Source organism: Tachypleus tridentatus, chromosome 6, assembly GCF_004210375.1.
Source record: "Tachypleus tridentatus isolate NWPU-2018 chromosome 6, ASM421037v1, whole genome shotgun sequence".
NCBI classification, from domain to species: domain Eukaryota; kingdom Metazoa; phylum Arthropoda; class Merostomata; order Xiphosura; family Limulidae; genus Tachypleus; species Tachypleus tridentatus.
In genome coordinates, this window is record NC_134830.1 from 11,249,178 (window position 1) to 11,269,017 (window position 19,840).

The window sequence follows — 19,840 nt, forward strand, 5'->3', positions numbered from 1 at the left end:
TATTTTCTATACAATCTCAAGACATTTCAGATATTCAATTGTGGGAAGGTTTCTTTTCTTAAACAATAAATTTGTATGCAATATATTGGAGGATCCTTTGTATTGCTCCAATAAAATGAAAAAAGGCCTAGTGATGAGCAGGTGTAGCTGCAGATACAAAGGTTTAGGCTCTCCAGTGATACAGTGGTATGTTTGCGGACTTACAACTTTATAAATGGGGTTTTAATACCCGTGGTGAGCAGAACAGGTAGCACTGTGCTTAATTGCAAATAAACAAGCAAAATAAACGTAATAAGCCAAAGGTTTGGAGTTTTACTTGGTGCCGTCGAATATGTTTGTTTGTAAGTGTGTTATACGAGTGACAGTCAGTACATTTATGGATTAAGAGTATCCGTTTCAGGTGTCGATTGTTTACTTCTGGTTCACAGTTGAAAATTAAGGTTAACTTTATCTGAGCTTTCAGTGTTAGTTCATTCTTAGACATAACCTTCTCTTTAAGGTAATTTAGAATTTGTAAATAGAAATATTTCTCAATTGAGATTAATTCATCTTGATTTTTTAATAATAGAAAATGTTGTTCAAACAACTATTATTAGCCTATAGTGGCACGTATTAAAGTCTGTGGAATTATAACGTTAGAAATCGAGTCTCGATACCATGATGGGCACAGCACAGATAGCCTATTGTGTATCTTTTATGTTTAAATATAAACAAACAATTGTAACATTTTGAATGCTAAGGTTCTAGGGTTATCGAAATATCTACAACTCAGTCTGTACGTTTCTCACACGTCAGATTTACTGATCCATTATTAAAGCGTTCTTTTCTAGGGTATATGAATGTTTTCAAAGAAGAGACAAAACACTTAACGTTTCTTCTTCTTCGGAGCCAACACGAGTTTCAAAGCTTCGTAACACAACCAGAAGAGTTACAGAGAGATTTTCACAGTAGTTTATGAAACAACTACAAGTAGAAATTTAATATGTAGTGAATACAAATCATTCGTGACGTATCAGTTAACGAGTTCAACATGTAGTTTCAATTATCCAACAGTAAATATAGTCCTATATTGGCATTTCTTGAAGTTTCTCTGGCTATAATGTTCTGTTTGTCAGATGTCGTTAGACACGAAGGAAGTGGGTTTTAGGTTGAGTGGAATAGCTGTAGACACTGTGTGACATATGAGAGTTTTAGGATTTGAAACAGAGCGTTAATATCCGCTTTTAAATTAGTCAAGAGTCTTTCTAAGTTCAAAGTTAGCTGGAGAAAGCTACGTGTCGTAATGATGACGTTAGCTCAAAACGAATAATAATAATAATACAGATGTCAAAAGTTTGAAATATTTGACGTGAACGTTTCTAGCAAATTCAAGGGTCGATTATAAATACCAGGAAGATAGAGTTGTTTCTTACCCACAGAATTAATCTGTCGATGTGTTTTAGTGAAGAATATGAACCTGTGTTAGCTGTGTTTCTGAGATTTAAATTTCTATATAAAACATTAATTATTGCCTGTAGAGGAACTATAATACACCAACAAACATAATAAAATCCGTGTACACCTTTGCCCGATGTAATGTCAGCAATATGTTTGAGACATAAGGCCTCAGTCTTCTCACCTATGTATATGACTGAAAGACCAGCTTTTCTGTGTTCGTTGTATGTGAGTTCTGTATATTTTGTATATGAAAACAGACGAGTTGAAATATGGAAGATCAATATATATGAGTTATTTTGTAAGTTTTCTATTTGCGTCAGTGTAGTACAGCTATCATTGCTATAAACGTAGGCCTAAAACAACGTACCACAGCGTTCAAGCTTGTAGAAAAATGTTAAAGGAGAGAATAAAGTAGTCAGCTATTGTTGTTTGAAGCTATGCACAAAGTTACAAAATGGGCTGTCTATGCTATGTCCATCATGGAAATCAAAACCCGGTTTCTGGCTTCGTATGTCCGCAGACATACCGCTTTGCGAGTGGGGGTCATATAAACTAGTTTGTTATTGTTACGTGGACTGGAACATGAACTATTCTCATCAAAGAGTTTAAAACCTACCATCAAAGAACATTATACACCACTGGTTTCACAATCTGGAATTTCTCAGAACAGCAGGTGATGAAAACGTTTGTAAATTAACTTTTGTCACGTAACGAAATAGTTTATTATTATTGTTATACGGAATTGCTATAATAGCTAAAAGGCTTGAAGTGTTTATGTTTTCTGAAAGCTATGTTTGTGGAAAGTTGAGCATTATAATATTATGGACTTTTTCACTATTCATTGGTAGAAGAATAGCACAAGAGTTGGCGGTGGGTGATAATGACTAACTACCTTCTCTCTAGTCTTTGCTAAATTAGGGATGTCTAGCGCAGATAGCCGTCACGTAGCTTTGCGCGAAATTCAAAACACCAAACCAACGAATCCTAACATAGACATTACAAAAGATATACACAATCGTCAGTTATGGACTTTTATCCCCTTCGAATATACGTATGTAAGAAACCTTAGGTTTTGATGGTTAGGCTAAACACATTCTCACAAACATATGTTTGTGTAAAAGAAAGAGGCCTATTTGTCTCTTAGACATTTGTGTATGTTCGTCATATAATTTGTTTATTTGTTTGTTTCATTTTTTGCATAGCTACAAAAGCCCCTAACTTTGAAGTGATGGGTAAGAAGGAAAACAATTATTTCCCACCACCCCAGAGCTACCAATACTCGTGCATTTAGACCTATTCTCGTGATTACATGCACAAGTAAAAAGATATCACGTTTCGGTCAAATTAACAGCTTTCTGTAATACCATATTGATCCGGAAATTATGCCAGATTTAATTTTAACGCCCATCAAATTTTAACTTTTTCAAAAGATTCACTCAAAAAAGATTTGAGTGAATAGTCAATAGTTCTGAACGCCTGAATGTAGTGTTGGAAATCTCAAGATGTTACTCTCTCCCAGCAGGACACACTGGCGACACAACAAATAGCCCTACGTGGCTTTACTGTAGGACTGGATAAGACTATATGCACTTTCATTCTTTACTTGTTTGTATGTTTGAAGTTAAGCACAAACTGTACAATGGGCTAGTCGTGCTCTGCCCACCACAGGTATCGAAACCCGGTTTATAGCGTTGAAAGTCCGCAAACATACCGCTGTTCCACTGGAGTAGGGATGACTGTACGCCAGACTGTAGATGGTTCTATGCGCTTTTGTCCTTCACATTCAATGTTACTTTAAATATCAGATCATCTGTTTGACCTTTAAACAGAATTTCCAGTCTTGAATAAAAAACACAAGGAGCGTTTTGAAAGCAAAATGGTTTTTTGTTTGTTTTTTAATTTCGCGAAAAGCTACAGGAGGGCTATCTGCATTAGCCGTCACTAATTTAGCAGTGTAAGACTAGAGGTAAGGCAGATAGTCAACACCACCCACCGGCAACTCTTGGGTTACTTTTTTTACTAACGAATAAAGGGATTGACCGTACGTTATAACGCCCCCACGGCTGAAAGGGCGAGCATGTTTGGTGAGACGGGGACTCGAACCCACGATCCTCGTATTACCAGTCGAATGCCTTGACCACCTGGCCATGCCGGGCTAACCAAAATGGAAATATGAGTCTAATAATATTTAAGACAGACCGAGAATTATGATTTGATATCAACTGTCAGTAATTACACTGATGTATATTATACATTTCTATACGACTACGTCTAACGTTTGTTTTTAAAAGCGAAAATTGTATTTTTAACAACTTATAAATAATTAAAAACGCTTTTGCTTCTTTTTTCCACTGCACATTTTAGGTAAAAAAAGGTAAAAGTATTAACTTAGTTAAAATCCTTCCTTTATGAATAGTATTTTTCATTACAAACTCAGAATTACCATAGCAACAAAGAATTTAATATTATCACACGTATTGCACACATACACGCGGCGAACACGCGTCTCTTTTCGTACTTTAATTTAATAGAATTTTTCATTCTACATTAAATTTTTAATGCAATCTCTCTTTCTTCTTTTGTAAGTCGGATATTGGCGCTGTTCTTCAGTATCTTTTTGTAAAGTCGGATATTGGCGCTGTCTTTAGAGCTCAGTATCTTTCTTAGTAAAGTCGGATATTGGCGCTGTCTCTAGAGCTCAGTATCTTTCTTAGTAAAGTCGGATATTGGCGCTGTCTCTAGAGTCTCTCAGTATCTTTCTTAGTAAAGTCGGATATTGGCGCTGTCTCTAGAGCTCAGTATCTTTCTTAGTAAAGTCGGATATTGGCGCTGTCTCTAGAGCTCAGTATCTTTCTTAGTAAAGTCGGATATTGGCGCTGTCTCTAGAGCTCAGTATCTTTCTTAGTAAAGTCGGATATTGGCGCTGTCTCTAGAGCTCAGTATCGGATATTTCTTAAACTTTCTTAGTAAAGTCGGATATTGGCGCTGTCTCTAGAGCTCAGTATCTTTCTTAAACTTTTTTAAATATTTCGTGAAGACAGATGACAAATGATAAAAATCAAGACCTCTCAGTTTACATATTTCACACAAGATACAATAACTTACAGGCCCGGTAGTTAAGGCACTCGACTCGTAATGCGAGGGTCGCGGATCCGAATCCCTGTCCTACCAAACATACTCGCCCTTTCAGCCGTGGGGCGTTATAATGTGACGGTCAATCCCACTATTCGTTGGTAAAGAGTAGCCCAAGAGTTGGCGGTGAGTGGTGATGACTAGTTGCCTTCTCTATAGTCTCACACTGCTAAATTAGGGACGACTAGCGCAGATAACCCTCGAGTAGCTTTGCGCGAAATTCAAAAGAAAACAAAAACCTTTTGAGTAGCTATTATTTATTGCGCCAACAATACCAATTGCGGAACACGCTATAAAAGATTAGATTTTACTACTGATCAGGATCTTTACCAGCCTACCCTCAAATTGAAATTCCTTTAGGCAGGCTTAGACTAAATTAATTTATTATACCTTATATATTGTAAAATATATCAATCGAAAAGGTTTAAGCTCCTGAGATCAAAACTGTAACTAGGTCTCAAATCGGTCAAGATATGACGTTGCTACGAGCTATATGTTTGTACCTGAAAACAATGAAAAAACTACAAATAAACTCAGAGCCGTTCTATGAGCCATTCAGCCGCGACTAAAAATAACATTTTATATCCATCAGTTTTTATTAATCTGGTTTTTTTTTTATTAGATTCATCGTTTTGGGTAGGTTGTACTTTATTTTTATTCGGAATTCACGGAGTGTTTATTGATGTTATTGATGAGTAGTGTAAAACCTATTTTAAATCTAAGGAAACGTAAAATTAACCTTTAAAGATATTCTATTAGTACAAAGAATGGAAAAAAAATTTCTCCTCTCTTACGTAAGCTCAGTGTTTGTTTGTTTCACTTTTTATTAGCTAAGTTTTGTAAAGAAATGTTATACACAAATATTTCATACAACTCAATCCGTAGAAGAAGTGTCGATGAAACATGGAAGAAAACAAGTTCCCTGCCATTTAATTATTTTAATATTTTCACACCCCAGTTACATTTGTTTGTATGTTTCGTATTTTAATCTTCGCGCTCACACTGCACATAGATTAGAAATTGAATATGACCTTTGTCATTCTCGAGGTCTCTTTTGTGATTTTACTTTGTACTTGTAAGTAATATTGCGATTTTGAAAACTTTCTTTCGTGGTCCACTTCGTATTAGCAACGTGGTCAAATCGAGGTAATAAACTCCATTATTGACACATTTTTCTTTCAATCAGAAGACCAGGAATGATAATGGCTTGAATTCTCAAGAAAAGAACGCCGTTCCGCCTAAATGTAACCCGCATGTACTAATTTTTTTTTTAATATAATTACTTAACTCTAAGTTAAAGTACACCTAGCTCCAAATTTTCTGTTTACGGTTGGTTTACGCGCTCTCTGTCGACTCTCTGTTCGAGACAACGTATTGTGTTCGGTGGTCAAGTGTATTGAGCGACGTAGGGGAATATTCGTACTTGGCAATTTTGTGAGTCAAATGTTATATCATAGCAGCCTTTGTACCTGTAGGCCGTATGTTTAACTAGGATGCAGAATTAAAATATGGATTCTTTAGAGTTGATTGTTGCGCTTCTAGTAGCAAGTGTTTGAGAGTTCACTTTCATATATACACAAGTATTAAATATCTGCCAATACGTTTGAAAGAAATTCTGCAATTCCTTGTAATTTTGTGTGTAATGGAAACAGTAACTCTTGCACTTTATTTGCTGGAGATATGACTCCTTTATCTGTAATGTAGTTCGAAAGTTAGATATAGAAATATTACATGAGTGGTTAATGCATGACAGCAGGTTAATAAGATACCTTATTATAAATTATTTATTTTCTTAATGTTGCTATAAAAACTCCTTGATTTATTTGACTAGAATATTGTTGTTTTTTAACTTTAATATTTTGATTGCGAATCTGACAAAACATGATGTAAATATGCTTATTTTGGTCAAACCTAACGTTACGCTGTATTTTATACTCGCTTAATATGTATTAATGAATAATTATTATTTATCATTATCTGTTTAGATCAGTGAGACGCTCGAGTAAGTTACTCGACTAGAAAGAAGCATGCTGTAGGTGTGTCAGTTATAAAACCGTTATGTGTGTTTTCCTACAGGAAAAATAGGTGTTAGGCTGTTAGGAAAATCGTTTTGTTTTTTTTATCTTGCCAGTGAATTGAATAATAGCTACAGATAGTCAGTCACGCCCTTTAACACTCCTACGAAAAGTGGGGCCTAATAGGCCCCAGAGCAACTGAAAGGTTATTAATATTAGGCTAATAATTTTGTATTTAAATGAAATTGCCATTTCATTTAATGAAATGAAATCATTTCGAGTCATATCTCCAGCAAATAAAGTGCAAGATTACTGTTTCCATTACACAAAAAATTACAAGGAATTGCAGAATTGCATTTAATGAAATGAAATCAAATGAAAAAATTTAAATACAAATTTATTAGCCTAATATTAATAACCTTTCAAGTTGCTCTGGGGCCTATTAGGCCCCACTTTTCGTAGGAGTGTTAAAACATAACGAATCACCTTGGGCCTAAACGCATATCTTGGCTTTTATCCATTAATCTATCGAGGTTTACCGACAGATTTAAGGCCTCAGAGGTTTTAGTGTTCCGGAGATCACAGATTCTAGCTGATAGTTTTATATGTTTCAGTTTAAAGACCATGTAGAATTTCCTTGTAAGAGGTTAGGCTTAAGTTGAGGTATTTAACTTGTGTGTTTGCTTTATCTTGGGTCATTTAAATCTCTGAAGGAATCCAAGTTTGGCATTTTGATAACGTAAGTTAACTCTGAAACACCGAGTTTAACTTGGATTTTACTCTTACATTACTTTCATTTTTCCCTGTAGTGGTTTTTGGTTTTAACTTGAACTCACAAACGTCATACGTTGGAATTGTTGAGAACTTCAGTAAATTTTGACGTGCACACCAACGGGACCATAACTCTTATTATTGTTTTGGTTTGTTCTGGATTGCAGTGCATTGTTTGGTATTATATTACTTCAGTTCATTAAGTATTTATGATTCATGTATTTGTTACTTGTCTACTTCCTTGTGTGACGTCTGTTTTTAAAGCCAAAATGAAACATTAAAATTAAACAAAGTATATTGCGTTAAAAAAGAAAGATCCTTGGGTACAAGATACAACGTGTAGCAGTCACCATCCCACAAAATGCCAAACTTGATTCCTTCAGAGATTTAAATGACCCACATCTCGCTCTCCTTATTTCTAGTTTAACTGTGTATATTTCTTATGTGAGACTAGCGAATTGGAGGTTAAGACTGATAGACGGTGTATCCCCACAGAAATGTGGATCCTACATCCTTGACACCTCCAAAACCTAGGATACATTTTATAATCCAACGTTTAATTTTAATGCGTTTTATTTGGCTTAAAAAGTATGGTTATAATATATATATATATATACTTGTGATATGGTAAAAATATTCCCACATGCCTCTAGTTGTAAACATGAATGTTGCATTGAAATATTTTTCTTATAAGAGCTGTACCCCCTTCGTCTTGAAAACTAACACAAGCTATAATAAAGAGCATTGCTAAGTTATAGCACAACCTAAGTATTCTAATGATAACATAAGTACTAGGGTTAATCTTTTTGCACTTTTTAAAGCACAGTTTGCATATTCTTATACATTAGTGTATTGCACAAATTCGACTTGTGCCGCCTCTGGACTATTTGTTTGTAGCACCAGCATATTTGCTTTGTAGTGCATTTCTGCCAATATGAGTTCATTGCTTTCATGTATATCGATTTATGATTGGAGGATATTTTTACGAAAGAATACTCGTATAACGAAATACAAAGAAAAACCATGACCAGAAACCCCTAATCTTAAAAAGAATGACTGAAGTGAACAGTATCAGGATACAAAAATCAGTACACTCATAAAGAATGTACAACCATCTTAAGAAGGATAATAAGAAAGATAATAAAATAGTTGCTAAGAGGTTATAACTATCTCAGTCAGCTCTGCATAAAATTATTCACAAGTTGCAAGCTATACCCAAGATACACTGCTATGTAGAATGTAGGAAGGTCAGATGATGCCACAGACTGCAAGTGATATTGACAGTATGAGTTTCTGAGGCATGTTAATCAGATAAATGAGTTGGGATAACTCTTTGAATTTAAGACGTCCAAGCCTGAATAATATTGATGTAGTATTATTACACTGTGATGGAAACTGATCGCCTTTTGAGAAATTTATCGGTATTTGTAATGTCGAATTGGCCATCCACTTAATTTGTTCATATCAAGTGCGAAAAAAAAATTTATAAGGGGTAAGAGTTGGTCGAGAGGGACACTATTAGGGATTATCTCTCGTGGTTTGATATTTACGTTAAATCGAAATCAATATGTTTAGGCTACTTTTAATTTGTTGACTGAACGAACAGCTAACCAATCGTAAAACATGTTTTGAAGCCGACGGTTATCTGGTTATCGTACGATCGAAAAGGCTGAGCACTAAGATAGGCTTTACATCTTCCACATCCACCTTATTGATGTGCATTTTTAATGTACTTATTTAGACATTTTTATTTCACTGAACATTATTTGTCCACATGAAGTCGCTTATATAATGATCTTAACGTGGATATAGATCTGACACTATATTTACCATCATATCCTATTTTAGTCAAAGTGTGATGACAAAAAGTATTTTCATGAGGCATAGAAGTTTCAGCAGGGCTGATACAATTGATACTTGCGAGTCGTGGGTTTGAATTCCTTTCGCTAAACATCTTCGCTCTTTTAGCCATGTAGGTGTTATAAAATTTCGGTTAATCCCACTAGTGGTTGGTATAAGAGTAGCCCAAGAGTTGGTGGGGGTTGGCGTTGATAGCTTTGTGCGACATGAAGAAAAATTCGAAACTAAATTATAGCAGAATGAACTACTGCTTAGCCACTAGAGAGCAGCACAATCTGTAAAAAAATGTTGAATATACATGTGAAATTCACCTAAAATTATATTTTAAAGAACCACATATACTTACGTACGTGTATACATGCGTTTGATATAAGATCTCAGATGAAGTAGTAGTTAGTACTAAGAAACTACATACGTTCATCCAGTTCAGTTCCTAGCATGACAATAAATGTTGCTGTTATATGTAGAAGAGCCGTTTATATTATTTATTGAATATGATAGTAGCTTCTTAGTGAAGAAACAATTTGGTAAATGAAATGGACAAGATATGCAATATTTTGGAAAGTAATATATGGAATATCGTGTTTGTTTTAAGCAGAGTTTAGTTATTCTGTTTTAATATCCTGGCATGCTCAGGGCGAGCGACTCGTAATCTGAGGATCGTGGGTTCATCACACCAAACGTGTTTGTATCTCCAGCCGTGGGAGCGTTATAATGTTCGGTCAATCCCACTATTCATTGGCAAAAGAGTAGCCCAAAAGTTGCGGTGGGTGGTGATGACTAGCTGCCTTCCCTATAGTCATACACTGCTAAATTAGGCACTGTTAGCACAGATTGACCTCGTGTGGCTTTGCGCGAAATTCAAAAACAACAAAGAAAACTATTTTAATATTCAGTAAGAGTATCACGTTCTCAATAACATTGAGTTGAGAACATTAAACATGTGTATTCTGGTCACTAAATTGTTAGTTTTCTTGCCTAGGAACATTATGTTTCATGAAGTATTCACAAAATGAATAAAATATAAAACAAGGATATCACTATATCCGAAGACTTAGAAACTTAGCTTGGGGAAGGTTGTATAAGTTGTGCTGTTGTTTTCTATACGTAGAACGTGGACAAAAATCAATAACTTTACAAGGAGAATAATGCTTTTCATATATGTGATGAACGATAAGGCATTTTGTTGACTGTATTTCCGATCTAAAGGTCTGAATTTGTTTTCAATATCTCGGTTTTGGTTATAGAAGACTGCATCAAATTCACAAATAAAAACCGATGGTCAATTAATTAATTCAATATCCAATATGATAATGTTTTTAGTTAATGAGGACATCTGAATTAAAGTAAAAATACAAATAGAGAAAGATTCGATTATTGCATTTGATACGAATGAGCTAATTTAGATAAAACAGTTAAAACAAACCACGCCAAATTTTTCACAGGTTTTTATTTTATTATTGCGCTAACCGTTCTTAGTTTTGAGGTAATAAACTTCAGAGAAGACAGTCAACATTACCCCATTTCGTAAAAAAACGTTTTAGTCAATAAATAGTGGAATTGACCTCCATTTTATAACGCTCCCACAACTGAAAAGGTATTTTTGGTGACGGAATTCGAACTCACTACCTGCAGCTTGCAATTCGAATGCTCTAACCACCAGGCCATCAGTTGTGTATGAAGCAAACTTTTTTTTTTTGTAAGTTAAGTTATATTCCTTCTTTTAATATTAGTTTCATCAGCAGTATGTCAGATATAAAAGACTGTTTGGTGTACGTATTATTAATTAATTTATTTTGTGAGTTAATATTTCATGATTATTAGTGTTTTTATAAGAAGAGTGTTAAAAACAGACGAACGTTGGAAATTGTGTTTTTACGTTATAGATGTTAAGGCTAAAGATATTACTAGAACGCTTCAGTTAACGACATAAATAGCGACGACCACACGAAAGAACGGAGACCAGGAAAAGAGGAAAAGTAAAGCCGAGTGAAAGAGTTTCGGTCGGAGAAAATTTAAAAACATAAGGTAAACCATCGTAGATGTGAACAGCCTAATGCTGATATTAATAGCTTTTTGACGTTTTAGGAGAATAATCTGTCTCGTCAAATGTGTTCTAAAGCAACTGATCTACCTGTGTGTACACTGACAACTAGCAGATGATTATTTGAAAGTAGGCCTATATGCAGGGGTGTAGATTTTTTACATCCGATGGGGGGATGATTTTTGTAAACACTTATATGGACTGTTCAATTTGCAAATTGGTAATCTCTGATTACGTGAACCTGAAAGCTGTAAACATGCAGTCATAGATTAATCTTGTTGCCACGATACTTGCATGTATACTTAGGCCTACTGACTGATACTTACGAACTATCGCTTAGATCAGGGGTTCCCAACCTTTTGGCACTCGCGACCCCTTACCTTAAAGTTTGAAACCCATGTGATCCCCTACTTAGGGCTTACTATCAGCAGCTTAATTTTTCTTTTATTTTCTGTGAAGGAGAGGGAAAGAAACATCTAAAAAATATATTTAAAAATTCTGTAATTATTTATTAGCAAATTAAATCACATTGGTCCAACATAGGTTTGAACAGCTATCCAACCCAGCTAGTGAGATGCCTGATGTTGCATTTCAGCAGCAAGATTTGAAATTCGTGGCCGAGCGTTTGTTAGAGCCAGTCTCATGTCATTTCCAACATCCAATCTGTTCCTATTCTTTGTTTTTATATTGACAAGAGTGGAAAATCTTGCCTCACACAAGTAAGTAGAAGCAAATGGAACAAGGACACGTAAAGTTATCATGCTGACTTTGGAGTATGACTGATACATAGCGCACCAGAACTGAGTCACGGATTTCACCTTGAAGAGATCACGAGCTAAAGAGTCATTCCTTAGATCCAGAAATTCATCTTGGATATCATCTGGGATGCTGGATACATCAAGTTCAGTACAAAATGGGTTCCTTACCAGGGCCTCCTGTTCCTGTGATAGCTCAGGAAGTAACGCTCGACTTCCTTTTCTAGAGACAGAAGATGTTCGGTAATCTCATCCCTGAGGAACTGATCCAGTTGGATCTGAGACTCACCCGTCACTCCACAAAGTTTTTTCAAACATAGCAATGTTTCCAAGATTGATTTTCCGACGCCAGTTCTGCAGTTTGAAAACAAAGGCCCGAAGACTATCTTGAAAAGGAGAACATGTGTTTCCCTTCCTTGAAGCTTCAAATTGAGCTTACTCAGCTGGTCAAAATGTCGGCTAGGTGCGCAACCCTTTTATTCCATGCTTCATCTTCGAAGTGAGCTACAAGATCTTTCCTTTCTTGAGTTTCCAGGAATAGCTTTATTTCATCTTTCATTTCAAAGACACGATTAATAACGTTTCCTTTCGACAACCAACGTACTGCTGTGTAGAAGAGAAGGACGTCGTGGTCAGCATTCATGTCTTTGCATAGTTCTTCGAATAAGCGAGTGTTGAGTGCTTGAGTCTTCACATAATTTACAATTTTGATTACAAATTCAAGCACTTCCTGCAGAGAGGCAGGGAGAGTCTTACTGGCGAGAGCATATCGGTGAATCATGCAGTGGATGCCCTTTGCTTGAGGTGCTAGCTTCTTCACTCTCGACTGGAATCCTGATTTCGGTCCCAGCATAGCCGGTGCCTCATCCGTACAAACCCCACACACGTTTTCCCATTGAAGATCTTCGTCTTGAAAAAAAGTTGAAACTTTTTCCATGACATCATCAGCTTTTGTTGTGGTTTCAAGTGCACTGCAGAATAAGAATTCGTCTTTGATGTCACCTGAATTAATGTATCTCACGAAGACAAGCAACTGAGAACATGAACTTACAGCTAAACAGACACACAAGCATACGTACATGCGCGTGCACTCACATACTCGCTACTCACTAGTACACACATATATACAGTTGCAGACACATACACATTCACACAGGCACATTCACTCACAGGCACGCGTACATACACCCATAATATCACCTAATGACATTGAACTAACGTAGCACACGTTTTGCTTTGCACCGAAACAAAAAAAATGTAAGAGCATGAAAATGTAATTGATGAAATAAAATTAATGTTATCTCAAGCTACTTTTCTAACAAGGTTACGCGACTCCCCTGCCAAGGCTTCGCGACCCCCGGGGGGTCGCGACCCACCGGTTGGGAACCCCTGGCTTAGATCGAAAAGCTTAGAAGCACGCCTATATTAAAGATGTACATTTCGGCTATTGAAAAAAATCTACATCTAGGCCTAATTATGCAATTCGATTGGTAGGAACAGGAGAATCACAAGAACAAACACACAATTTGTAGGTCTGTGATGCAATAAAACAATTCAACAGACCAAACTGTAGGGGGATGTTTGTATGCACCATACCCCCCATCCCCCCAGGGTCTACGCCCCTGCCTATATGTAAAGAGCAGACGAGTATAAGCAGTTGTATCGTGAACATAAATGAATTATACACTGATATTATTGTGATAAAAGAAGTAAAAGAGGGTGAAGAAAGTAAGCTATACACTAATAATCTTTACGTTTAAAACAGTTTGGTTTGTCAACTGAATTTTAAAGCAATTGAATAGGCCTAAGTGGACTTTTGATGCAAAGATAAGTGGTGGGCAGAGCATAGATATCCCATTGTGTAACTTTGTGCTTAACTTCGAAGAAAGAAAGATTGATTAAGATATAACTACGATTGCCATAGTATAAAGAATGTTTGTATATACGTATAACTTGTTTCAAATATATATCTATGTATATTATTTTAAAAACAAGTGGAGTGCGTGTTGTTCGTTTATTGTTTAATTTATCGCCAACAAATCATATACACTTACTGCTGACGAATCCTTAGCCCGACACAATCTAATATATACTTCACTATTGTTCAAAAAGTAAAATACTCACACAGTGTTAGTTAAAATGTTTAATTTATATAGTATTTTTATTATAAATATTATTTTGTTTTGCTGAGTATATAGATTTAAGACATCTAACTCTCCTAAGTCGTCAGGCCTCACGAGATATTACTAGTCCAGTAAATTAGAGGTTTGAATGCAAGTAAATTGCAATATATAGTTTTTTTATTTGAATTTGTTTGTAGTTAAACACAAAGCTGGACAATGGGCTATGAGTGCTCTGCAGAGAAAAGGTGTTGAAACTCGGTTTCTAGAGTTATAAGTTCAAAGTCATGCCTCTATGCTATCGAGGGCAATTTATTTTGATAAAAGTATGTTTTAACTAAAAAAATTGGGTATAGAGTTATGTGTTGATCGATTTTCTTGATTGGAGGTTTATCTGTTTTGCCTTATAAAATATTTAAGCCTTAATGCTGCTGTTTGGGGCAGAAGTTTAAATGATATTAAAATAATATGTAAAAAAATCAAACAATCAGATTTTTCATACAGTTTTGGCAACCATAACTAGTTGTAGACATTATTATTTTATTATAGATCATGTGTGTCTATGTGTTTTCTCATAGCAAAGCCATATCGGACTATCTGCTGAGTCCACCCGAGGGGGATTGAACCCCCTGATTTTAGTGTTGTAGATCCATGAACTTACCGTTTTACGTAGAATTTTAATGTTTATACACGATTTTGTCTTCAGATATCATTTCTCGTTTGTTTAAAATTAATCGAAATAAACAGTTTTAGTAAGTTAAAGTGTATTTTTCCTGAGTTCAAAACTATTAGGTCATCCCTTAAGTAATGTCCGATTTTAGGGTTCAGAAAAAGAAAAAGTAGTTCACACACTTTTAATGTTATTTAATCAGTAATGTATGTTCTATTATTATTAATTACTTCCTGCCAATGATTCACAAGCTTCTGAATGTCAGTTCTATAAAATTATTGTGGTTTGGAGGAAAAGAATGTAGAGAGGGTAGTTTTGACACCTTTGTGTGTTTCAAGCTATTTTCCATCATGATAGTTCTGTAATCTACGGAATAGATGATAATAAGATGGGGCAAGGAGGTTGTGGAAGTTTTCCCAGTCTAGCTCTTCAGTCTTTGCACATGTGATCTTTGCTGTATGGGGCTGTGCATTATCCTGGTGTAACACAACACCTTTACGCTTGATTAAAGTAGGCCTCTTTTCTTTCAGTGCAACATTCAAACGTTCTAACTGTTGACAAGAGAAGTTTGATGTAATCGTTACATTGAGTGGCACTAATCAAAGTGAATCACACCAACAATATCCCACCAAGTGCTTATCAACAAGACTTTCCTAGGGTGGAAGTCCATTTTGGGCTGTGCTTTAGCCAGTTTACCTGCATTAAACCATTGTCTGTGGCGCTTAACATTTTTATAAAATATCCACTTTTCATCTCCAATCACTAACCTGTCCAAATAGGGTGAGTTACGTTTACGAGAGTGCAGAGAAGCGCAAATGTCCACTCTTATTTTATGGTTGGCTTCTGTCAAATCATGGGGGACCCATTTTCCAAGTTTTGACACCTTTGTAAGCTGTTGCAGGTGACAGTGAACTGTTGAATGGGTTGAATTAAGCTTCTGTGCTAGTTCTTCAACTGTTACAGCACAATCTTCATCAAGTGCAGCCAGCAGAAAGTCATCATTAAATTCAACAGGGTGGCCTGAACGTGGCGCATCACTTAAGCTGTAGTCACCTGATCTGAACTTCTAAAACCACCTTCGACATTTTCTTTCATTGAGAGACTCCGCACCATAAACACCTTGAATGTTTCGTGTAGTTTCTGCTGCACTATTGCCTTTTTTAAAATAATAAAACATTATATGCATGATGTGATCCTCGGACACATCCATCTTCATAAGGGTTTATTTGATTAATGATCTGAAAAATTGGAGTTGGGTTAGTTTCTTTTATTTGTTTGAACATTTTTATACACATCTTACTACATATTTTAGTAATTAAAGCCTTCTACAAAGACAGAAATGATGATGCACTTTCTGTATTAAATTTTCGGACATTACTTATCGGATAACCTGATATATAGCTGAAAAATATCATGTTATCCCATCTTGGTAATTCTCTTTGTTTCTGGTAAGTAAAAGACGTGTATTATATATGATGGTAAATGTATAAGGTGTGAAAGTGTATATGATGGTAAATGTATTAGGTGTGTAAGTGTGTATGATAGTAAATGTATAAGGTGTGTAAGTGTATATGATGGTAAATGTATTAGGTGTGTAAGTGTGTATGATAGTAAATGTATTAGGTGTATAAGTGTATATGATGGTAGGTGTGTAAAATGTATTAGGTGTGAAAGTGTGTATGATGGTAAATGTATTAGGTGTGTAAGTGTGTATGATAGTAAATGTATAAGATGTGTAAGTGTATATGATGGTAAATCTATAAGGTGTGTAAGTGTATATGATGGTAAATGTATTAGGTGTGTAAGTGTGTATGATGGTAAATCTATAAGGTGTGTAAGCGGTAAATATACAAGGTATGTATGAAGATTTCTGATAAAGTCAAAGTCTTTGAAAATAGTGTTTTGGAAAGTTAGTCCTGTCTTTATCAGCGACTACTTCTTTATGATTTGAGTGCTTCAAAGGTGAGACATTTAGCAAACATCATATTTCTGCTAGAAGGACGTATTTTCGATGACATTTTCTTGCTTTTCGTCCATTTTATACCCGGATGTAAATGTTGATTTCCTCGTGCCATTTTAAAACAGTTTGTTAGTTTCAGCATGGCCAGGTGGTTAGGGTGTTAGACTCGTAATCTGAGGGTCGCGGGTTCGAATTTTCGTCACACCAAACATGCTAGCATTTTTAGCCGCAGGGGTGTTATCATGTGACAGTGATCCCACTATGTGTGTGTGTTTTCTTATAGCAAAGCCACATCGGGCTATCTGCTGAATCCACCGAGGGGAATCGAACCCCTGATTTTAGCGTTGCAAATCCGTAGACTTACTGCTGTACTAGCGGGGGACTATTAATTAATAATAGAGTAGCCCAAGAGTTGGCGATGGTTAATGATGGCTAGCTGCCTAACCTCTAGTCTTACATTGCTAAATTAGGGACGGCTAGTGCGGATAGTCCTCGTGTAGTTTTGCGCGAAACTCAAAACAAACAAACGAAACAGGAGGGTGTTAATTTTTCTGTGAACCTTTGTTTGTCAATACACAAACGTTCGCTTCGATCATCATGTTCTAATTCAAATGTATTGCGTAATAAAGGATTTCTTTTCTATAAAAACAAAATATGTACACGGTTGGCTAGTTTCTATGAGAAACACGCTTGTTCCCGTAACACGTACACTGCGCTGAGTCTTCCTCCAACCCAATGAACCTGTTGAATAATGTGTGATTAGCACGTGCAGTAGCTAATTGGCTGTTGTCGAGTACGCTATATTCTATTGTCGACAACACACGCTGGCAATTAGAAACAGACATACATGTGTATCTGTTAATCTTTCTTGAGTGTAAGTGACAACTGTGCTTCCAGGTCAGTAATAAAATGAAAAATAGATTGCAAAAAAAAACTTGAAGAAATATCCCAGGAAATCTCAGCAAGCATTCGTATTTTACAAGTATGCAAATGCTATATCCGACCCACGGCGAACTGTCATCATTAGCGGTCAGTAGTGTGGCCATCTGAAGACGTGGGGTCAGTATCATGGATGTATATAGTTGTGGTGCGCAGACTGTCAACTTCAGCGGTCAGTAGAGTGGTCGTTAAGAGACCTTTAGGCCGGGTTGGTCTTGTGGTAGGTCTCTCGATTTTTGAGCTGGCGAACTGCATTCGAACCCATGCGGTACCACAAACTATTTCTTGATTGCCCGCTCTGCAACTTTAACGCATTCTACCTGTAGTATAGCAATCCTAGAGTTAAAATAATACCAGTAATATTAATCACGTATACCAGATAAAACACTGAAATTTATTTCGTATGTTAAAAAGCACGTTATGAATGTGCAAACTTCTAGGGTCATGGGAATGAAACCAAGGATTGCCATTGGCTAAGAGTGCGTCGTGTAATAAACGATGTATCCGATAGCAACAGCGGTAGAAGTTGCATAAAATATTGTTCAGGTGGTCAATTTGGAGATAATTGTTTATAAATTTAAAGATTATTAAATGCGAAATTGTAAGTACCATTTTATGACACATAAACTAGGACTAAGCCTATTAATACACAAATGCAGAGGGAAAGCCTGCATGTGGGACCTGTCAGTGTTTTTAGTCAAGAACATAGTAACAGAAGAAATCGTAAAACTGTGACGGGAAAGAAAAAAGCAAATGGCGGCAATAAATATTTTTTTAAAAAATATATAATTTATTGTGTAAAAACTGAAAAAATCTCAATCCGGGTCTGCTTTAGTGTTAATATTTAGTCTTGAAGGTTTTGGGAATTTTATACAAGGACCATGGACACTGACAGTTGTAATCCCCTTTTAAAATTCCTGAAAATATCGGACTATAAAATAATCGGTATCTATAAAAAATAAATGTTATCAGTTGGAAAGATGTGAACAAATATGAGTAGTTAGTGACGTAAGTTAGTCAATGAACATATAGTCCCAACATTTCCATGTTGACATCACTTTAATTATACCAGTTGTCATAATTTAAGTTGATTTGTTTTCCTTTACGCTATTATTGATGTTTTGCTAACACAAATACACATAATGTGCTATCTTCACTCTGTGCACCACAGGGAATCAAACCCTGGATTTTAACATTGTAAGTCCATAACCTCCTGCTTACCCACCGGAGGACTTTCCTTTAAGGATGACTGAATCTTAAAACTGTAACAACTATTTGTGGTATCATATTCATTTGTTAATCATATTAATGTAATAGTGCAATGTGATCGAATGATAGAGCTGGACGTGATTCCTACTGAACTGAAGGTCCAAAGCTTAAGCCACGATAGGACGCTGAACACGCTCTGCACTTTAAGCTATGGGAGCGTTAGATCCTTGACATTTATTATCGGTATAAGATTCAGAGTAATTCTGTAGGTGGCAAGTGTTGTTGAATGGTTTCTCTCCCTGTGGTTGACAGTTTTGAACTGGAATGGTTAATCAGGTGTTAAGGTTTTTTGACATTTCTGGTTAACCCATATCTCACGTATAATGCCGTTTAAGCTGAAAATACTAAATAACATATTACGTAATCATTTCCTCCCTAAAAACAAACAAAACATTTAGCCCGTCTTTAATTACTTGTACAACCATTCGAACTACAAACAATGGGTTTCTCGAAATGATCTAATGGTTTACATTATGTTGTAGTTTAATTGAAAATGTATAAGGTAGCTGTAATACGTAATGTGATACTCCAAGTTACTGAAGAAACAATGGCTGCTAGTGTTAGCTCAGTAAACAAATCCTTCTATAATTGATGACAAGTTTTTTTTATGATGAAGAGACTGCTATAGAACTGGATGCTATGAGTAACATTATCTTAAGTGCTGGAAGGCCAAATAAAGACAAAGGTTTATCTTCTTCTATAAGGTTTCCTGTTGTTCTCCTTAACTTGTTTTCTGAACCTAGATTGTTTTCTAATCTCATTAATAAACAGTTGATTCTATGAAATTCCAGATATCAAGAGTGACAGTCAGAGATCTTGAATTTATGTCATTCACTGCTCTTGAATTGTAACTAAATATCACTACCAT

At 35.8% G+C, this 19,840-nt stretch overlaps 1 protein-coding gene across 1 annotated transcript in view; it reads left to right on the forward strand.

The window, feature by feature from the left end:
• The window catches only part of LOC143251547 (calmodulin-binding transcription activator 2-like), a 52,739-nt gene extending 51,561 nt beyond the window's left edge, over window positions 1-1,178 (forward strand). Inside the window, exon 7 of the mRNA XM_076502818.1 lies at window positions 1,116-1,178. Within this exon, the coding sequence (XP_076358933.1) occupies window positions 1,116-1,178 (63 nt within the window). The remainder of the gene's footprint in view (window positions 1-1,115) is intronic.
• The last annotated feature ends 18,662 nt before the right edge of the window (window positions 1,179-19,840 follow it).